At 38.8% G+C, this 22812-nt stretch overlaps 1 protein-coding gene across 1 annotated transcript in view; it reads right to left on the bottom strand.

Moving 5' to 3' along the window:
• The window catches only part of CPD (carboxypeptidase D), a 67613-nt gene that overhangs the window by 21170 nt on the left and 23631 nt on the right, over positions 1 to 22812 (bottom strand). The window contains exons 3-9 of the mRNA XM_030861912.2: positions 20548 to 20690; positions 19702 to 19871; positions 17892 to 18241; positions 17213 to 17404; positions 14981 to 15148; positions 9802 to 9911; positions 117 to 219 (exon numbers count right to left, since the gene is read on the bottom strand). Of these exons, the coding sequence (XP_030717772.1) occupies positions 117 to 219; positions 9802 to 9911; positions 14981 to 15148; positions 17213 to 17404; positions 17892 to 18241; positions 19702 to 19871; positions 20548 to 20690 (1236 nt within the window). The remainder of the gene's footprint in view (positions 1 to 116; positions 220 to 9801; positions 9912 to 14980; positions 15149 to 17212; positions 17405 to 17891; positions 18242 to 19701; positions 19872 to 20547; positions 20691 to 22812) is intronic.

Below are 22812 nucleotides of genomic sequence, written 5' to 3'. Positions count from 1 at the left end.
CAATATTTTTAAAAGAATGATTCTTTCTCAAAATTAAAAAATCAGTAACAAGCAGTACCATCCAGGGGGACAGAAAATCCATCAAGTTATATGGCCTTAATATAAAAAATGTTTACCTGGGACATTGTACCAACTGGCTCCATTTGTTATTCCATGAGGAAAATATTCATTAGGGTACATATTCTTGCAAGGTGTACCTTGAAACATCTGGGAATTCTCCTGGAAAAAAAAAAAGAATCTTTACTTGTATTTGTTTGTATCTGCATCAAAAAACATGGGAAGGATAAAGAAAGATAGGAAGAGTGTTTAACAATAGGGTATATGTGGGGGTGGATGGAGTCATGGGAAGCAGTGACTTTCTACCTATTTTTTAAAATCAAAGCTAAACAGTTTATGCTCTGTAAAAAAAAAAAGTGAAGACTTCATTTATTACTTGTAATTACAAGTAATATAAAAATCCAACCCAACCCCTCTCAAAAACAAAAACAACACTGTTCATATTCGTACTTTCATTTCATGATCTCAAGAAGCTTGAAGTCCAAAAGAGGTAATTCACACACAATGGAAAGTAAGCATCTTTCTCTGACTTCTTGGGGACTAAGGTAGCCCCGCTGTGCTTTGACTGCACTCTGTACAATTATTTTATCCTGTTAAAACTGGTTGCACCTCTTTTCCCCCTAAAGACAATACACTACTCCTTGAAATAGTTTGTGTCTTTGTGTCCTCGGCATCCAGCAGTGTCTGCATAGCACGTGTGCAATTGCTTGTTCAATGGAGAGTAAGAAAAACTGCCACAGAGGCACAAATAAACACTACTGGGAGCTAGAGGAGAGAAAGATTATTTCTGACTAGAGTGGCAGGGGAATTTTCCTGAAGAAATTAAGCTTTGAAAGGTGGTCAAAACTTCATTTCTCTCTTTTGTAAACAGAAAAAGAAAAAAAGTACAGAAAAGTGTAAAGAGAAAAGTAATTTCTCACTTTCCCATCACTGAGAATTAACCATTTAACTTTAAAAGATACAAAACAACCCCCTTTCGTAAACTTGACATACCAATTACAGGCTTATGATCCCACCAATGTTATCAAATGAAAGCTATTGTTTTAGGTTACTGGAATATTTGTGTACATGCTCTTTTGCTCTCTGGTTTTTCCACTAAACACTTGCACACATCTTCTATGTCTCTATATCCCCATCTCCATTTCCATCAATATCTATCCATTTGATTATAAATTATATAGATGTACTACTGTACTAATTAATATAGTATGTATATTACAAACCTGCATTAAAAAAACATTTTAAAAACAGAACGTCTAATATAGTCTCCCTACATCTTAACGGATCATCTAGTATAAAACCCACTCTAGACACCACAGTTCTAGGCAATTGCTGTCAACATTTTGACTTTATTCTCAGAGCAATAAGGAACTTGTGAAGACTTCTGATGGAAGGGTGATAGATGATATATTCATGGCTCTAGGAAGTTTATTCCAATAATAATGTGAAAAAATGGACCAAAGCCAGGGAGACTCATCAGAGTACTACTGAAATAATCCAACTGAGAGATAATGAGCATCTGAAACGTTGTGACAGATAGGTTTTACCATGTGTATTTTACCATCTTCTTTAATTCTCACTACTCTACTTTGATAATCTTTTTTGAAAAAACTAATTAAAAATTTTAAAGCAGTTTGACAACTTAAAGAAGATAGGGGGTGAGGATGTAGGTGTCCAATCTCAGTCCATATATAAAGAGTCTAAAATATATACCAAGACAGTAAATGATTCTCTTCTTTTTGCTTGGCTATAGTCTCTAATCTTTTTATAATAACTTTCATTATATGAAACAACTTTTTAAAGAGGCATTTACATAGTGGTGACAGCTAAAGCAACTGGATGCAATTGCCAAGACAGTAAAAATGGCTAAGGACAGAATATGGAGGCGGGAAAAAAAGTAAAAGAGAGAGGTTGAGCCACTGAAAGAGAAAAAAGGAAGCAAAGCTCTCTGCTATATAATGTAACAGATCAAGGGGAGAAGACAAGAGCGTTAGACTTCAGAGGTCAAGAACATTTTAAAAAAATAGACTTCTGGTAACCTTTGAGGGGGCACTTCCAGGTAAAACAATGTAGGCAGAAGACAGATGACAAGAAACTGAGGCATGAGAGAACAATAATGAAGTGGAGATAAGCAGAGACTATTCACTTTTCTTATTCTTTTCTTTTGACTTCTTTTGAACTAATTTTAGAGTTGCAGAAAAATTGCAAAAATAGTACAGAGTTTTATATGCCTTTGATCCAGCTTTCCCTGATGTTAGCATCTTATATAACCATAGCACAATGATCAAAACAAGGAAATTAACACTGGCATGATACTATTAACTAAAAAAACCTATATTTTATTCAAATATCACCAGTCTTCCACTAATGCCTCCTTGAAATTTTCTCTTCACTTATGTCACACTGTATAGCTCCATTTTCTCACTTTCACTTAATTGAATTCATTGAATTTCATTATACTTAAAATATAATAAAAGTTATTGTAGAAAGATTAGAAAATTGAGGCAAGCCAAAAGAAAAAAATATAAACCTAGAGATCACCAATCATTTAATATTTTGGCATATAACTTTTGACGTTTTTTTAGCCTACATATGAACTGAGCATGGATACCCCACCCCTGAGTCTTCTCTAGGTTCTCAAAATCTGCTTTATTGAAATATAATTCACATCCCACACAACTCACGCATTTGAAGTATACAACTCAATGGTCCTTGGTATATTCACTCAGTTGTGTGAGCATCGCCACAGTAAATTTTCGGACATTTTCATGACCCCAAAATAAACCTGTACCCATCAGCACTCCCCATTTCCTCCCAACCTCTTCCCTGCCCCTCCCTACATCCCAAGCCCAAGGCAATTACCAGTCTATTTTCTGTCTCTATGGATTTGCCTATTCTGGACATTTCATATAAACGGAATCACACAATATGTAGTCTCTTGTGACTGGCTGCTTTCACCTAGCATGTTTTCAAGGGTCATCTAAGTTGTAGTTTGTCTCAGTACTTTATTTTTTTTTATGACTGGATAGTATTCCATTGCATGGATATATCACATTTTGTTTATCCACTTATCACTTGATGGACATGTGGGTTGTGTCCATTTTGGCTATTATGGATAATGCTGCTATGAACATTTGTGTACAAGTTTTGTGTGGGCTATGTTTTCATTTCTCTTGGACATATACTTAGGAGTGGGATTGTCAGGCCATATGATAATTCTATATTTAACATTTTGAGGAACTGCAATTGTTTTCCAAAGCAGTTGTACCATTTTACATTCCCACCAGCAATGCACAAGGGTTCCAATTTCTCCACATCCTTACCAACCCTTGTTCTTTTCTTTTTTTTTTTTTAAACTATCATCCTAGTGGGTAAAAAGTAGTATCTCGTTGTTTTGATTTGCATTTCCCTTTTTGTGAGCTTGTCGGTCATTTGTATATTTCTTTGGAGAAATGTGTATTCAGATTCTTTGCCCATTTTTCAATTGGATTGTCTTTTTATTATTTAGTTGTAAGAGTTCATTATATATTTTAGATATAAGATCCTTATCAGATATATGGTATTCTCCTATGCTGTGGGTTGTCTTTTTACTTCCTTGATTATTATCTGTTACATGTTGAATTATGTCTCCTCCAAAAGATATGTTGAAGTCCTAACCCCCAAAACCTCATAATGTGACTGTATTTAATTACAGAGGTAATCAAGTTAAAATGAGGTAATTACAGTGGGCCCTAATCCAATATGACTGGTATCTTTATTAAAAGGGAAAATTTGGATACAGACAACAGGGAGGATGCCATGTGAAGACAGAGGACTGGGATAATCCATCTAGAAACCAATCAATGGCAAAGACTGCCAGAAAAACACCAGAAGCTAGGAAGAGGCAAGGAAGGATTCCCTTCCAGGTTTCAAGGGACCATGTCCCTGCCAACATCTTGATTTTGGACTTCTAGACTCTAGAACTGTGAGACGGAAAATTGTTACCGCAGTTCTAGGAAACTAGAACAAAATGTATTAAAGTTTGCAACAAAAAAATTTTTTGCAACAAAAATGTATTAAAGTTTGATGATGTCCAGTATGTCTTTTTTCTGTCACTTGTGCTTTTGATGTCACATCTAGGAAACCATTGTCTAACCCAAGGTCACAAAAATTTATTTCTATATTTTTTCCTAAAAATCTCACAGTTTACATTTAGGTCTATGATCCGTTTTGAGATTATTTTGGGGTATGATATGAGGAAGAGGTTCAAATTTATTCTTTTGTATGTGAATATCCAGTTTTCCATAACCATTTAGTGAAAAGATTTTTCTATCCTCATTGAATTGTCTTGGTGCTCTTATTGAAAAATCAACTGACCATAAATGTAAGAGTTTATTTCTGGACTATCAATTCTATTTCTTTGATGTGTATATGTCCATCTTTTTTTTTTAACATCTTTATTGGAGTATAATTGATTGCTCTACAATGGTGTGTTAATTTCTGCTTTATAACAAAATGAATCACCATTACATATACATATATCCCCATATCTCCTCCCTCCCACCCTCCCTATCCCAACCCTCTAGGTGGTCACAAAGCACCGAGCTGATCTCCCTGTGCTATGCAGCTGCTTCCCACTAGCTATCGATTTTACATTTGGTAGCGTATATATGTCAATGCTACCCCCTCACTTCATCCCAGCTTACCCTTCCCCCCTCCCGCATCCTCAAGTCCATTCTCTGTCTGTGTCTTTATTCCTGTCCTGCCCCTAGGTTCTTCAGAACCATTTTTTTTTTTTAAGATTCCACATATTTGTGTTAGCATACGGTATTTGTTTTTCTCTGACTTACTTCACTCTGTATGACAGACTCTAGGTCCATCCACCTCACTACAAATAACTCAATTTCGTTTCTTTTTATGGCTGAGTAATATTCCATTGTATATATGTGCCATGTATATGTCCATCTTTATTCCCGTATCACAGTGTCTTAATTACCACAGTCTTGAAGTAAGTTTGAAATTGGGAGATGTGAGGTCATTAGCCCTTACAATTTATTCTTCACTTTAGAGATAATTTTCTTTTTCTTCCATTACTTTCCTGAATTCTATCAACTCTCTTTCATTTCTTCCTGTTTCTTTTTTCGTTCCTGTTTTAATTTTTTGAATATCTGAGCCTATGTGGTTTTTCATATTCTCAGTGTGTGTTTGGGTATAGTCAATCTGCCTGGAGTGTAAACTTATAGTTTTCTTCTGCTTCTTGATTGTTTTTTGGTAGTGGTAAGGTTTCCTCAGGTGATATGTGTGAAATTCCATTTCCTGATTTTTTCTGCAATGGTTCCTCATGGGTTTTTTTTACCTCTTGTTCATTTTTTTTTTTTGCGGTATGTGGGCCTCTCCCGTTGCGGAGCACAGGCTCTGGACGCGCAGGCTCAGCGGCCATGGCTCATGGGCCCAGCTGCTCCGCGGCATGTGGGATCTTCCTGGACCGGGGCACGAACCCGTGTCCCCTGCATCGGCAGGCGGACTCTCAACCACTGCACCACCAGGGAAGCCCCCTCTTGTTCATTTTTATTATACTGAGCTGTTTCACATGATTCCTAGTTAATGGTGCCCTTTTTCTGTCAGTCTAGAAGTCAAGGTATTTTAATGTGATTTTTGTTTGTTTGTTTGCTTATTTGCCTTGGTATACGGGTGGAGCTCTGAGTCCACTGATTTTATGGTTCTCTTCTGTCTTGGACAACGCTACATTTCCCCCCTTTTCTCTTTCCCCTTCACTATCTAATTGTCAAAGGCCACTTCTTCATTTCTTTTTGCTTTTCTTCTCTCCCAGAAGTTGGGAGATTGAAAGATTCTCCTTTAAATCCAGTTTTCCTTTTAAATTGTGCCTATTCCTTTAAGTCCACCAGGTCCTTTAATTTGCATGTACTTTGAAACCTCTTCCCTATATTCCAGTGCTTTCATCTGCCCAGTTACTATCTTAGTATTTTCAGATTTAGGTTTCAGATGTAGCGTGTTTTCAATGTTTGGTGGTCCTTCCGAATCACCTTTATGCCTGCTGTTCCTTAAAGCCCCCTCTTTTGTCTTCACCGATTTTCTTGGTCTGCTTTTCCTTACCATGAAGCCTTGTGGCAGGGAGAAGGTGGCTGGGTGCACAACAGATCATGATAGATCACAGTCAAGAGAAAGGAGGCTGGAGTAATGATTGAGGAATTTAATTGTCACCTTCCCATTTACAACAGAAGAAACAAAGACAAAGAGGAGGCAGGGTGCTGTGGGATCAAGAAATGAAGAAGCGTGATCAGCCAAGATGGTGGAGTAGAAAGACCCTGAGCTCACCTCCTCTCACGAGCACACCAAACTCACAACTATTTGCAGAACCACCATCAGTGAAAAAGACCGAAACCTATCAGAAAAGATCTTCTACAACTAAAGACATAAAGAAGGAATCACAACAAGATGGGTTGTGGACCATCTCAGACTCGTGATATAGTCAAGTCCCATACCCATGGGTGGGCGGCCCACAGAGTGGAGAATAATTATATTGCAGAGGTTTTCCCACAGGAGTGAGAGTTCTGAATCCCCATCCCGCTCCCCAGCCCGGGGTCCTGCATAGGGAAGATGAGCCTCTAGAGCATCTGGCTCTAAAGGTCAGTGAGGCTTAATTTCAAGAGTCCCACAGGACTGGGGGAAACAGAAACTTCACTCTTAAAGGGCGCACACAAAATCTCACACACTCTGGGAGCCAGGACGAAAGCAGTAATTTGATAGGAGCCTCGGTCAGACCTACCTGCTGATCTTGGAAAGTGTCTGGGGAGGCGGAGGGCAGCTGCAGCTCACCCTAGGGACATAGACACTGGTGGCAGCCATTTCGGGGACCTCCTTCTACTGCATGGACACTGGTGCTGGCAGGCACCCCTGTGGAATCCTCCCTCTGGCTCATTAATGCTGATACCTGGCCCCGACCCAACAACCAACCTGTAGGTGCCAGTGCTGGGATGCCTCAGGCCAAGTAACTAACCTGGCAGAGACACAGCCCCACCCATCAGCAGACAGGCTGCCAGAAGATCTCCTGAACCCACAGTTGCCTCTGGAAATAGCCCTGCCCACCAGAGGGCCCAGGACCCAGCTCCACTCACCAGTGAGAAGGCACCAGTCCCAGACTCCCCTGGGCCCTGACCCTGCCCTCCAGGAAGCCCACTGTAGCCTGTGGACCAGCTTCACCCACCAGGGGGCAGACACCAGACATGAGAAAACTGCAATCATCAATAGATGAATGGATAAATAAGCTGTGATACATACACACATACACACACACACACACACACACACACACACACACACACAGCAGAGTACTACTCAGCCATAAAAAAGAATGAAATTTTGCCACTTGCAACAACATGGTTAGACTTGGAGGGCATTATGCTAAGTGAAATAAGTCATACAGAGAAAGACAAATACTGTATGATATCACTTATATGTGGAATCTAAAAAACACAACAAATTAGTGAATATACCAAAAAAGAAACAGACTCACAGATATAGAGAACAAACTAGTGATTACCAGTGGGGAGAGGGAAGGGGGGAGGGGCAATGTAGGAGTAGGGGATTAAGAGGTACAAACTATTATGTATAAAATAAGGTACAAGGATATATTGTATAACACAGGGAATATAGCCAATATTTTATAACTACAAATGGAGTATAAGCCTTAAAATTGTGAATCACTATATTATATACCTGTAATTTATATAATATTATACATCAAATATACTTTAATTTAAAAGAATTAGGAGGAAAAAAAGAAATGCGGAATATGGGTAAAACACAAATAAACAATAATTGAGAAGACAGAATCAGAATGAACACACATCAGATTACTCACAGTTCCACTTTAGTTCAAGGCAAAGTGATCTACTGAGACTAAGACAAAGCTAGGATTAGAAGGCTCAGGAAGAGGATGAAGGCTCAGAATCACCATAGTGGGAAATGAGCCACGGAGTCACGTAGCAAAATGTGAAATATTGCCAGGTAGAACTGAGGGCTCAGCTGAGGTTAGAGAGCACTATATATACATAGTGTAGTCAATTGCCATGACTGTGTGACTTTTCTGGGATGTAGAAGAGAGATGATTGTAATTACTAAGGGTTGGACATTGGCAAGGCAGGTATGTCAAAAGGGTATAAAAGATCCTAAGGTGTAGGTGAGTGCATCACTGAAAGGTATGTCCATAGGTGTAGGCTGGGTAGAAAGGAAATCAAATCAAAAGGGTCAAAGGTCAAAGAAATATGAAAAGAGGCTAAGGAATGAGAAGTTACAAAGAGGATGAAAAGTAGAACTATAATAATGGACAGAATGTGATGGGGATATGTGTATAATCTGATCACTTAGTTTTTATTTTGATGATTGGAGGGTATCTCATTTTTGTTTTATTATTTCATGTACATCCCTCTAAAACGGCATGCCCAAACAGAAGACAACTACACTTTAAGGTGAAATAATAGATGTACTCCCCTATTAGAAACTCTGCACAATCTCACAAGATCCACTTGCAGAGAATGAGGGAGTGGGAAAAATGGAATGACAGAAAGGTGTGATTACAGAGCATAGAGCTGCAGTAATAATCTTCATTTATCTATGACCAATAAAGTCACAGACTGAGTCAGTAGTAAGACCAAAAACTGAAACTAACAAGCCTAGTTCCCAAGCCTCAACTTTTAACATGCTTTCTAAGAACAACTTTTAAACTAAAATTTCACACATACATACACACACAAATATAACATTTCTGATTATGAAAGTAATGTGTGTTCATTATAGGAAGTTTAGAAAATACAGAAATTTCTACTTGCTCCTTTGCAATGTTACTACTAGGCTCTTAAATACCTTAGGGGTATTTAAGGGGTCCCCAACCCACAGGCTGCGGACTGGTACCAGTCCCTGGTCTGTTAGGAACCGGGCCACACAGCAGGAGGTGAGCGGCCACCAAGTGAGCAAAGCTTCATCTGCCGCTCCCCATCACTCGCATTACTGCCTAAACCACCCCCCACTCCCCACCCCTGTCCGTGGAACAACTGTCTTCCCCGAAACTGGTCCCTGGTGCCACAAAGGTTGGAGACCACTTCCTTAGACTATAGGTTGGCAATTTTTTTCTGTAAAGGGTCAGATAGTAAAAACTTTTGGCTTTACAGGCTCTAAGGTGTCTGTTGCAATGACTCAACCCTGCCCTCTGCATCTATTGAGATGATTACAGCGTTTTTCTTCTTTAGTCTGTTAATATGGTGAATTACACTGACTTATTTTCAAATGTTAAACAAGGAAGCAGCAATGGACAATATTTTAAAGAATGGATGTGCTGTATGTCAATAAAACTGTATTTACAAGAACAGGTGGTAGGCTGGATTTAGTCCCAGAGCTGTAACTTGTCAACCCCACCTTAGACTACTTTACAAGGTTTATATTTAAGTACTTCTCAAATGAAATAAACTAGCAGTTTGTTTAATTTATTATGTTCCAGGTACTGTGCTAAAAGCTGTAGATGAAAAGACATTACCTGAACTTCATGGCTAATGGGGAAACACATGCAGTATGTTTAAAAGTGAGGTGGGAAACAGAGGAGAAAAAGAGGTAAGGTTGTCTGAAAGGAATCATGGAAGGCTCAACAGAGAAGAAAGCACTTGACCTGAGTCTTGTAGGACTTCGTTTTAACGCATTTTTTTAAATGAAAAATGAATTTTTATAGCATTTTATGTTTAAGCACAAGCCTACCTTGGAATAAGAAAGTGCTATTTGTTGAAATACAGCATCATCTGGTGATTTACTATATGTGGCAAGCCCTTGTTCATCATCATCAAAAGGGTAGTTAACCACCAAAGAACCTATGAGGGAAATGAGCAAAATGTATTGTGTTATTTTTTTCAAGATGGAGCATTAACATAAAGTAAGCTTTTCACAGTACTGCCAGAGACAGGAAACCAATACAAATTTCCGAGGTTAATTTCCTCAATAGAAATGAAAAAGTTGCTAATTTCCTCAATAGAAAATCAAAGTGGATAAATAAAATATTAAATAGCTATGCATGACACTTAAAGACTGCCTTAACTGGAAAGGTCTTGGGAGTTTGCCTGAACTTACAGGCATACTTTACACGTCAGAACTGAAACCAGAAGTATACTGCCTTAATTTAAACAATTTTACTTTTATAATATTTAGGATCAGAAAAATTGAGCAAAATTTGGTACTTTTTCACTAAAATTCAGACATTTATAAGGTCATGTCATGGAATTTTAAACTAAGAAAGGACCCTTGAAGTCCGATTAACCCACCCTCTTCATTTTGCAGATGTGGAGTCTAAAATGGAGAGGCTAAACAACAAATGTATGGATAGTAGAGCCAGTCCTGACCTTCATTCAAAAAAAAAATGCTAAAAATTTCTCTTATGCTCATATTATAAATTAGTCAACTGGAGTTATATCATATGATTTTTCATGACCTAAAATACAGAGAGTGATGTTTTAAAACATATATAAAGGATATCAACTCCCTTCATGCTCCCCCTAGGACATAAAGCAATTAGGGTGCTTCTCAGGCAGGAGCCCTGAGCCCACCTCCCCCATCATAGGATCAAATCCCTTATTTTCCTATTAGTCACATCATTTTCATTTGTTCATGTGCCCATTTATTCTGCCTTGATTAGGCCATTCATCTTTGCCTTTTTTGTCATGCCACTTCCTGGGCATGGAAGTGAAGGAACAAATTCAACTTGAATCCAGATGAAGTAATCCTGTGATAATAAATACCAGCAAACATTCATATATTTAAAAAAATTTTTCTTTAAGAAACAAGTATGAAGAGATATGCTCATTTTATTCCCCAAAATAGTTCTAACAAGATAAGTGTACTTCAACACCTGTTCTTAGACAAATTACTCCAAAAAAATTTAATTTCACCCTGGATCTATGACTCATGCCTAAAAGTTACAACAGAAAAAAGTCAACTTCTACTTAATATTGTCTTTCAAATGGCTAATTTTATAAGGGAAAAGAAAAAGTCATAAAAGACTTACAATACTCCTACAAAAGTTTATTTAAAAAATAAATAGTATTGGGACTTCCCTGGTGACGCGGTGGTTGGGAATCCACCTGCCAATGCAGGGGACACGGGTTCAAGGCCTGGTCTGGGACCGCGGAGCAACTGGGCCCGTGCGCCACAACTGCTGAGCCTGCGCTCTGGAGCCCACGCGCCTAGAGCCCGGCTCAGCAACAGGAGAGGCCACCGCAATGACAGCACCACGCACCACAACAAGGGCTTGCCCCCACTCCCCGCAACTAGAGAGGGCCCGCGCGCAGCAATGAAGACCCAACGCAGCCAAGAATGAATGAATGAATAAATAAATAAATAAAAATTAGTATCAACACAAAGAGCATTAGCTATTTTAAAAAAGATAAATCTGACTTCATCAATATTAAAAATTTTGTGCATCAAAGGACATTATTAAGAAAGTTAAAGTAAACCTATAGAATGGGAGAACATATTTGCAAATCAGCAATTTGATAAGGGTCTAGAATCCAGACTATATAAAGAAGTCCTGCAACTCAACAAAAAGATGAAAAACCCAATTAACAATGGGCAAAAGACTTGAACAGATATTTCTCCAAATAAGATATACAAACGGCCAAAACAAGCACACAAAAAGATGCTCAGCATCATTAGCCATCAGGGAAATGCAAATCTAAATTTCAGTGAGCTATCACCTTTCACCCACTAAAACGGCTATAATCAAAAAAAAAAATTAACAAGGTAAGGATGTGCAAAAACTAGAACCCTCATACATTGCTGGTGGGAATATAAAATGGTTCTGCTACTGTGGAAGTTTGGCAGTTCATCAAAAAGCTAAACACGGAATTCCCATATGATGGTATTTCCATCAAAAAGCCAAACGTAGGATAACCCAAAAGAATTGAAAACAGGGACTCAGATACTGTCTGCCAATGTTCATAGTAGTATTATTCATAATAGTAAAAAGTAAAAACAACCCAAATGTCTATCAACAGATAAATAGATAAACAAATTGTGGTATATACATACAATGGAAAATTATTCAGTCATAAAAAGAAATAAAGTACTAACATATGCTACAATATGAATGAACCTTGAAAACACTATGCTAAGTGAAAGAAGACAGACACAAAAGGTCATATATTATATGATTTCATTTCTATGAAATATCCAAAACAGGTAAATCCATAGAGACAGAACACAGATTGGTGGTTACCAGGGCTTGAGGGGCATGGGGAATGGAAAGCAACTGCTTAATGGGTAAGGGGTTTCCTTTTGGGGAGGTGAAAATGTTTTGGAACGAGATAGAGATGGTGGTTGCACAGCATTGTGAATGCACTAAATGTCACTGAATTATTTACCTTAACATGGTTAGTGTTATATGAATTTCACCTAAATAAAAAATTAATATCAAAAATTACAAAAAGAAATATTACTTTTCTCTATATTCTTTCAAAATCCTTCTAAATTGTTAAGTTGGCAGCAAAGAATTCCTCTGTTAAATTTCTTTGCCAAGATTTCAAAACTCATTTAAAGATTTTAAGATGAAAATGCAAAATACGTCATGGAAAGAAACATATCTACGTGATTGAAGAAGTATCCCCCACCATGCCAAGGTCTTGATACCACATGTAAACATCTGTCAATTATTTTCACTGGAATGTAACTAGTATTAAGTTTTCAGCTTTAGCCAACATGACGTGATGTATTTTTTACAGATTTTTTTTTTTTTTTGCAGTACGTGGGCCTCTCACTGTTGTGGCCTCTCCCGTTGCGGAGCACAGGCTCCGGACGTGCAGGCTCAGCGGCCATGGCTCATGGGCCCAGCTGCTCCGCGGCATGTGGGATCTTCCCGGACTGGGGCATGAACCTGTGTCCCCTGCATCGGCAGACGGACTCTCAATCACTGCGCAACCAGGGAAGCACTACAGAATATTTTTTAAAGCTCAAAGTAAAACATATTTTCTGTCAAACATGGTATACAATTAATAAAGTAAGAAAAAAGCCAAAAAATTATTTTGCTAACCAGGCTGCAACTTCATAATTCCTATTTGGGTCTTTGAGAATCGTCCATGATTACCAATTATAGAAGTATTTTCTCCTACTATTAGCAAGCTTTCAAAGTCATTTTTGGAGAATCTCAATTTACTTCTTAAATACAAATATCCATAAGTGTGTACTGTCATTTCTAAAATGGCAGGTTAATCTATATGCCATCAAATCTCGACTGTGATACTTCCTTGGATAATCCAACAAATGTGGACACTAAATTTCTTACCTATTGCCCCTGGTGTTAATACCTTCACTCTTTTTTAATTTATTGAGATATAATTCACATACCATACAATCCATCCACTTAAAGTATATAATTCACTGTTGTTTGGTATATTCACAGGGTTGAATATACAACCATCACTACTATCTAATTACAGAACATTTCATTACTGAAAAAATAAACAAACCCATACCCATTAGCAGTCACTCCCCATCCTCTCCACCACTATCCTCTACAGCTTGAGGCAACTGCTAACCTATTTTCTATCTCTATGGATTTGCCTATTTCTGCACATTTCATAAAAAATGTAATCATACAATATATGGTTTCTTATGACTGGCTTCTATCACCTACCATGCTTTCAAGACTCATCTATGCTGTAGCATGCATCAGTCCTTCATTCCTTTTCACAGCCAGTTAACATTCAATTGTATACCACATTTTATTTATCTGATCGTTAGTCCGTGGACATTTGGGTTATTTATACTTCCTGGTTATTATGAATAGTGCTACTATGAACGTCCACATACCAGTTTACATGTAGACATGTGTTTTCAGGTCTCTAGGGTTTTGACACTTATTCACACAACCCTAGTTGGACATCGTGATGATTGTTTGTTGTTGTTGTTGATTTATTTATTTTTGGCTGCGTTGGGTCCTTGTTGCAGCACACGGGCTTTCTCTAGCTGTGGCATGCAGGGGGGCCTACTCTTTGTTGCAGTGCCCGGGCTACTTGTTGTGGTGGCTTCTCTTGTTGCAGAGCACGGGCTCTTGGCACGTGGGCTTCAGTAGTTGTGGCACCTGGGCTCAGCAGTTGTGGCTCACGGGCTCTAGAGCACAGGCTTGGTAGTTGTGGTGCACGGGTTTAGCTGCTCCGTGGCAGGTGGGCCCTTCCCGGGCCAGGGCTCGAACCTGTGTCCCCTGCATTGGCAGGTGGATTCTTAACCACTGAGACGCCAGGGAAGCCTCATTGTGATGATTTTTAATCTTGACCTCTCATCCTATTCAACTAAGTTCCTGCTGAATTATATGGAGGTGTATAAGCTCAGATACTACATGAGAGTGAGGTCATTGTGCTACAGTTAAATACACAGCAGATAAAAGATAAGAGAATGTCAAAATCTAAACCTACATAAAAGGGCATATTAAACTTTAGGGAGAAATAGGACTAAACATTTGGATCTGTTAGTGTTTAATTTTTATAAATGACAAAGAACATGTTACCAAATTCCCAGTGAGAGGGATAAATATAAAACATTTCTGAGGGATAAATATAAAACACTTGAAGAACTAAGTGAGAAAGAAATGCAGGGAGGGAGAAGGAGGAAAAGGGAAGGAGAGGTGGAGGGTGAGAGACAGAGAAAGAGAGGGAGGCAGGGCAGATGGAAGGAGGGAGAATGGAAGAGTACTGGGAGAGGGGAGGGGTGGGGGAGGAATGGGGAAAACAGCCAGGAAACTGGCTTAAAAAGTAATGAGAAAAGACCTTTATTGTTGTCTGCCATAAAAGCAAGAACAGGCTTAAGATAGCCTAAGACTATAAACAGATAAACTTCCACTGGGATTTTCAAATGCTCTCAACAAGAATTAATTAGTGGAATATCAAGTTGCTATTACCTCCATGCAGGTTTGCTGACAGCACAAATGGATAGGCCTTCATCCAGCTCATTACAGCAATAGTTTCTGGTTGGGTAGGATCTGTGATCTGAATGAACTGATCTGGGAAATTTCGGTTCAGGTCAAAGTTGTTGCTGTTATTTCTGCCGACTACACTTACTGAATCTCCTGTATGATAAAAGATTCAAATTTAAGCCATGTTTCATTTATATTTTAATCCAATACATACTACTTCAGCTATCTTAACTCAAAGGTAAGTGTGAACACATCGGGCTTCACTATGATCAAACACACTATGACTGAAACCGAGTAGGACCCTGTGGGGCCTTCCCAGGTTAAAAAAGCCCCTCTGTATCCCATATTTCTTGTTTGTAGAAAAAAGGCTTTAGTCTCCTAGGCCTTCCCTGAGTTCCAAAGAGCAGGTATAAGCAGTTACTAATTAGGGAAGTGAGGAAATTCAGAAGTAAACGAAAAGCAGTTAAGCAAGAAAAGTAATGACAACGATTCCCGATTAAAAACAAGAGTCCTAGTTCTTACTCAAGGGATATACATAACAATCTAACATGTATCCTTGAGTTGTTCTGCAGGATGTAAGACCCCGACCCAGTAGGGGGAGGTGACTATGTGCTGAGCACAAGCATGTAGACCCCAGACTGGTTGGAACCAGAAGGCTGATGATTAAGATTCCCGAAACATCACCCTGCTACCTCCACACCACCAATCAATCAGAAGAAAGCCATGCACCCTGTACCCTCACCCCAAACGTTGCCTTTAAAAATCCTTCCCTGAAAGCCATTGAGAAGTTCAGGTCTTTTGAGCATGAGCTGCCCATTCTCCTTGTTTAGTGCCTGCAGATAAATCCTGTACTTTCCTTCACCACAACCTCATATCAGTAAATTGGCTTTGCTCTGCAGCAGGTGAGAGGATCCAAGTTCAGTTGGGTAACGTGATTAAAACACACATCGTTTTTACATTGTACATTAAAAAAAATGTATCTCTTCTAGATCTTCTGAATAGAAATGTAAAACCATTATCCTTTCATTTCTGCCTCTGGTCATACTTTGAGGGGAAAAACTCCAACCATACGAATTATATTAACATATTGCTCATCTGTCAATAATCCACATACAGTGACGTGATCACAATGTTGAGTGGGCATGACTGGCATGAGGGGGGACTCTATTGTACTGGCATACGGGTCACTAAAACAATGTAAATAAACAGACCAAATGAAAAGAAAAAAGTTGCAGTATGCTCACATTAAAGTGATAACAAAAAGGTAAAGTTAGTCAAGAACATAGTTGGAAGGGAGGAGGAGAAAGGGTTCAACTTAAGCTTATTCCATTTTACTATGGGATGAGAGCCCTATTATTGTCATTATAATGAGAAAATGAATGCAAGTGAATGAAGAAAACCTACCAGAGGACTCACTAGTAGTAAGTAGTTCCATCTTTCAGAAAGGTCTCAAGGGAGGAATGTGGAAGGAATTTGTGAGGCTGACAGAGAATAAGGTCCTTAGCGAAAGAATCTAAATGATATATATAAGGATTAACCTGGTCATTTACTAATCGATTCTCTCAGTGTTCAGTCAGTGAGAGTAATAAACCACGTGGCTGCATATTCATATTGTGGTATCTTTTCTACTCACTGGTATCACTGCCTGGAAGGAATCACAGGCTGGGAAAAGATGGATTCTCACTCTCCTAGTGTTCTGCATAATGTGGCCCATGTAAGAAAGTTGCTCTCCCTGCCCTTACTATAATGCCCTAGGAAAGATGGGCTAGCCCAGAGGAGGCAGAGGAATGGGAAGTCAATAACTTAGCAGGTTTAGATTATACATGCATGGGGAGTAGAAATGGGAGTCAAAACAGAGTCACTGGCTTAAAAAATATTTGGTTTGAGATTTCACTTATGAGATAAAGTTCCCAATACAATAATTTAACAAAAATTACTGTTAAAGTGGAACAATTTGTAAAAATCTTACATTATTTTAGTAAATAAGAGCCATTACCAAAGTGGAGAACGTCATTAAATATAAACTTGATGACATAATTGTTGAATGAACTAGCCTATCTTACAAGAATACAAAAGCTAGAACCAATGATAAATTATAAGTATAAAAATAGGAAGAAATTTCAGGGAAACAACCAGTTCAAATTCTTTTCTATCCCCAAATAATTATGCCATATAATAATTAAAAAGGTTAAGCATTAGTAGACAGCTATTCTTTACCTTCCTGGGCCTTTTCATACCCATCAGGATTCATGGATGGCATCAGGTGAATTCTAGTGTTAAGAACCAAATCTGTTACATCGGGATCTGTTCCAAAGTTCTTACAAAGGTATTCGATGAGGTTCAGTAACAGTTCTCTTCCAACCACTTCATTTCCATGCATATTTCCAATGTACTTAAATTCTGGTTCACCTGAAAATAAAGTAATTACATGGAAGATGTTTTTTCCTCTTCATTAATCCTAGACTCTCTCTACTTTTTCCCCAACACATACAAAGACCCTAAACCAAAGATTTAAGATGTATTTTGGCAAAAGAAACAGGAAAAAGCATCTTATAAAGCAGTCCTTACTAATATATACGTCTGAGCAAGCTCAAAGCATATATACGTATGTGTGTATATATATATAGATATATAGATATATATACATACGTATATATGCCATATAATATGAAAATAAAAGTACTATTAGCAGAAAGAATCTAATTATGCAGTATGTTAAACTTTGTGCATAATATGGATTATCAAATGGATTTTCTTCTTTTCTAGGAAAAAATTGGTTACGTTTTCTTTGATCCAGTTATACATACAATAGGTGACCTTTCTAGATGAAGCAAAGCAATATAGCACATAGCTCTGAGAAGCAATCTGAAATTATGTGTGAAACTACACCAATTACCTGGTTCATGGACACCTGGATTATCAGATATCTCCATTACATAAAGTTCTCTTGACTCTACCGATTTTCCCAATGAATAAAGCCGGGTGATGTTAGGATATTCATTGGCAAACCTTCTCAAGAAGATTTCCATATCAGGGAAATGGTGGTGGTGAAAGTCCTGTGGCTGAACTGGCTGGTGGGAGGACTGTGTTCCAAGAGGACTATTAGGTATAGCAACCGTGCTAGCAGTTACTACAACCTCAGTTGTGTCAGGGACTACTGAAGCCACAGTTGGCCGAAGGGGAAAATTCACCTTTGTGGCTGGTCCTTCTTTCACTATTATGTTATTAACAGTCAGTGGCATATACCTGAAGAGAAAAATTTGAAAAAGTAGATGGCTTGGAGTTAAATTGAAACAGACAATGCATTAACATTATAAAAGTACAATAGCCTTTTCATACTCTTGCGCTTAGTCTATCGAAAATCAAATCAAATAAAGATAAATGTGTAAATTCAAGACTTTTAGAGTATTATCTCACAAAGAATCCCAGATTAAGTATTTAAAGAACTATTTCTCTTACCATCCTTTCAGGTTCCACACATTAGAATGCTTATAAAAAATTACATTCAGGGGCTTCCCTGGTGGCGCAGTGGTTAAGAATCCGCCTGCCAATGCAGGGGACACGGGTGCGAGCCCTGTCCAAGGAAAATCCCACATGCCAGGGAGCAACAAAGCCCGTGCACCACAACTGCTGAGCCTGTGCTCTAGAGGCAGAGAGGCACAACTACTGAGCCCACGTGCCACAGCTACTGAATGAAGCCTGCGCACCTAGAGCTCGTGCTCCGCAACAAGAGAAGCCACTGCAATGAGAAGCCCGCGGACTGCAACAAAGATTAGCCCCTGCTCGCTGCAACTAGTGAAAGCCCGTGCACAGCAACGAAGACCCAACGCAGCCAAAAACAAATAAATTTATTAAATAAATAATAAAAAAATTACATTCAAAGGAGAGAATATTATGAAAAATGAAGGTCATTAATCCATTGTAACCATTGCTACAATACTCAAAGTAGGGATAAATGATCCAATTCTTTGTAGTGCCTTATCTGACTGACATTCCAACTACTTTACCAAATGGGAAAGTTCAAAATTAAAGGTAATTTATTTCCTAAAGGTAAATCCTTAGCAAAATGAGCTTCCAGAAATGCTCCCAGAGGAGGTGGGGAACCACTCATGTCATGTATTAGAAAGCTGATGGTGAGACAGCTCTTCAAAATGTCTTTCATAGAGCCCTGAGTTTCTTCTACCTTGGTATTCAATTAGCCTTGCAGCAATGCTTTACACAGCTGACCACCAAGCTTTTTTTTGTTTTTTTGCGGTACGTGTGCCTCTCACTGTTGTGGCCTCTCCCGTTGCGGAGCACAGGCTCCGGACGCGCAGGCTCAGTGGCCATGGCTCACGGGCCCAGCCGCTCCGCGGCATGTGGGATCCTCCTGGACTGGGGCACGAACCTGTGTCCCCTGCATCGGCAGGCGGACTCTCAACCACTGCGCCACCAGGGAAGCCCCATCAAGCTTTTAAAACTGTCCTTCCAAAAAAAAAAAAAAAAACTGTCCTTCCTCCCAATTTTACAACGATGCTTCGTATCCAGTTGTATTGTTAATGTGACAGAAGATCCACCATAGTATTTTCTCGTTATAAAGGGGGAAAAAATCAGAAAACAAGGAAAAACAAAAGCCAGATACAGTAAATAAGATCTCCAAGAGTATATTTCTCTTCTTAGATATAAACGGAAACTTGACATTTTAAGAGTCTAGTTTAAATTCTTACCCAGTTAAAACTGCTGTAATGTTATAAGTTCCAGGAACAAGTAATCGGTGGAAATCACCAAATCTTCCTGTTGTGATATTATGATTAATACCAGCCACTGAGATGGTTGCATTCTCTAAGCCAGCTCCTGTTACTGAATCTTTAACAAATCCTTTAACTCCAATGTGGACCTAAAAAAAACAAGAATCAAAGTAGACTGCTCACAATCAGTTTGGAAGGCAAGAGAAAATAACCTCTCTGCATTGATGCTAGAATTTTTTAAAAATAAGCTTATTCCTCTAGCTCCCTGAAATAGTTTTCAATCTCTCCAAGTTGAAATAAAATATAGACCAAAAAAATTAAATCCTTAAACTTAAGTCATCTGAAATCTAGACTGTAAAATGCTTTTGAAATTCCTTCTCCTCAAAGCCAGACTTCTGCTTTTATCAGCAAGATGTAAGTAATCATTTCCGATTTATCCAGTAGTATATTAGCCTGCCTGATATTTAAATTAAACTTATGTCCATGGTTCATATAATGGTAAAGGTTCTCTAGCAAACATGATCGAATGGCATTGTAAGAATCTGGTACTACAAATTTTGCTAATTATTTCAGGTGGTAAAAGTGTTGTAAGACAGTCAAAAGAAGCCCTCCAGAGGAAAAGAGCTGGGGGGAAGGATAACAGAGGCATGGCCAGAATATGTTCTAACAGATTCTAATATAATAATTTCTAAATATAATCTACAATCTTAAATAATAAAAACAGAAAAATAAAGGGTATCTAGAATAAACTGTTGTTCATATACACAAATTTCTCCCTTATTTAATCAATTATTACCATACGCCAACCTTCCATTCAGCTTTTACCTTTTCAATCAATGTGATCAAAGACTCACGATTGTTCTCCCATTCTTGTTGAAGCTGCGAAGCTGGTGGGTACTTGCAACAAGACAGTTCTAATGTGATTTCAAAACAGTTGGCCCATAGATAATTGTAATCTTGCATGCCACCTGAAACATGAAGGAAAAAATAAGTTTATTCTCAGAATTCTACTCTTAAAAAGACCATAGAAATTAAATCAGTCATCTCTGCATGTATAAATTCTCTTTTAATTAAATTGTTTGAAGTTGGAGAAGGCTCTTGAATTATAGAGGACACTAACAAGGAAGGCGAAAGGAATACACCTTGGAAAGGAATATACATAAAGGAAATATATTTGATTGATAGGATAAAGTTATAAAGAGCATGAATATAATTGTTAATAACAATAGCAATAATGATAACCACTCTACATTTGAGTGTTTACTATATGCCAGCTCTGTTCTAGGACCTTTATGTGTATTAACATTTAATCTTTACAAAAACTTTTTGAGGTAGGTATTGCTATTTCACCCATTTTACAGATGTGAGAAGTAAGGCACAGAGAGGTGAAGATTTTTGACAGAATGAACATGAAGAATACTCAAGATCTTAAAGTTATAAAGGATATTCACACCAAAGCATTATTAAGGGCTTACTATTCTAACTGTACTCCCTGTATCACAAAGGTGACAAGAAGGGTCTGGATCAAAATGGTAGAATAGAAAGATCCTGAGCTCAACTCCTCACATAGGCACACTAAAATTACAACTACTTACAGAACAACTACCTCTGAGAACAACCTGAAGAATAACAGAAAAGATTTTCCACAGCTAAAGACATAAGGAAGGAGACACAACAAAATGGGATGGGTGGGTGGAGACGCAGTCTAGTCAGGGCCCACACCCCTGATGCAACGATGCACAAGCAGGAGGAATATCACAACTGTGACAGTCATCCCTGAGGAGCAAGGAGTCCAAGACCAACACTGAGCTCCCTAGACCAGGGTCCTGAATTAGGAAGACAAGCTTCCAAAATGTCTGGCTTAAAAGCCAGTGGGGCTTATGTTCAGGAGTACCAGAGAGCTATAGGAAACCAAGACTCTGCTCATAAGGGTACATGCAAAAATACACTTGCTCCAAGTCCCAGCACAGAGGCAACAGTTTGAAAGGCACCTGAATCAGACACACTTGCTGATATTGGATAGCCTCCGGGAGAGGCAGGAGGCAGCTGGGACTCCCCCTGGGGACTGAGATGCTGGCAGCAGCCCATTTTTGTGATCTCATTCTATTATGCTGACACCAGCATTGACAGGCACCATTTTGGAATCCTCTTTCGAGCCTATTAGAGCCAGGGGCCTGCCTCACCCATCAGCATGCCCACAGTGGTCAAACAATGCTGAGCATCACACTCAATCATGCCCGGGCCTGCCCTGACCATCAACGTGCCCAAGCAGTTGGCCCTGCCACAACAGAAAGGCACAAGCAGCCCTCATAGGGAACACCCCTGAAGTGTCTGCCTAGAGGGGAGCAAGCTGCTGGGCCCATAGGACATCTCCAACATAAAGTCACTTCTCCAAGATCGGAAGACATAACAGACCTATTTAATACAAAGAAAATCAACACAGAAAATTAGGCAAAATGAAGAGACAGAGGAATGTGTTCCAAATGAAACAATAAGACAAAACCTCAGAAAAAGACCTAAATGAAATGGAGATAAGCAATCTGCCTGATAAAGAGTTAAAGGTAATGATCATAAAGATGCTCACTGAACACAGGAGCAGAATGGATGAACACACTGAAAACTTCAACAGAGTTAGAAAATATAAAAAAGACCAATTAGGGCTAAAGAATACAATAACTAAAATGAAAAACAGGACTTCCCTGGTGTCACAGTGGTTAAGAATCTGCCTGCCAATGCAAGGGACATGGGTTCGATCCCTGGTCTGGGAAGATCTCAGATGCCGAGAAGCAACTAAGCCTGTGCTCCACAACTACTGAGCCTGAGCTCTAGAGCTCGCATGCTGCAACTACTGAGCTGTGTGCTGCAACTACTGAAGCCTGCACACCTAGAGCCTGTGCTCTGCAACAAGAGAAGCCACCGCAATGAGAAGCCTGTGCACCGCAACGAAGAGTAGTCCCCGCTCGCCACAACTAGAGGAAGCCCGCGTGCAGCAACAAAGACCCAATGCAGCCAAAAATAAATAAAATTTAAAATAAATAAATAAATAAATGAATAGAAAGGGACACATGAACTTTTTTAAAAAAATAAAAA

The sequence above is a fragment of the Globicephala melas genome, chromosome 20 (assembly GCF_963455315.2).
Source record: "Globicephala melas chromosome 20, mGloMel1.2, whole genome shotgun sequence".
Classification (NCBI taxonomy): Eukaryota; Metazoa; Chordata; class Mammalia; order Artiodactyla; family Delphinidae; genus Globicephala; species Globicephala melas.
Note: the sequence above shows the minus strand (reverse complement) of the source record. Positions and strands in the feature narration are given on the sequence as shown.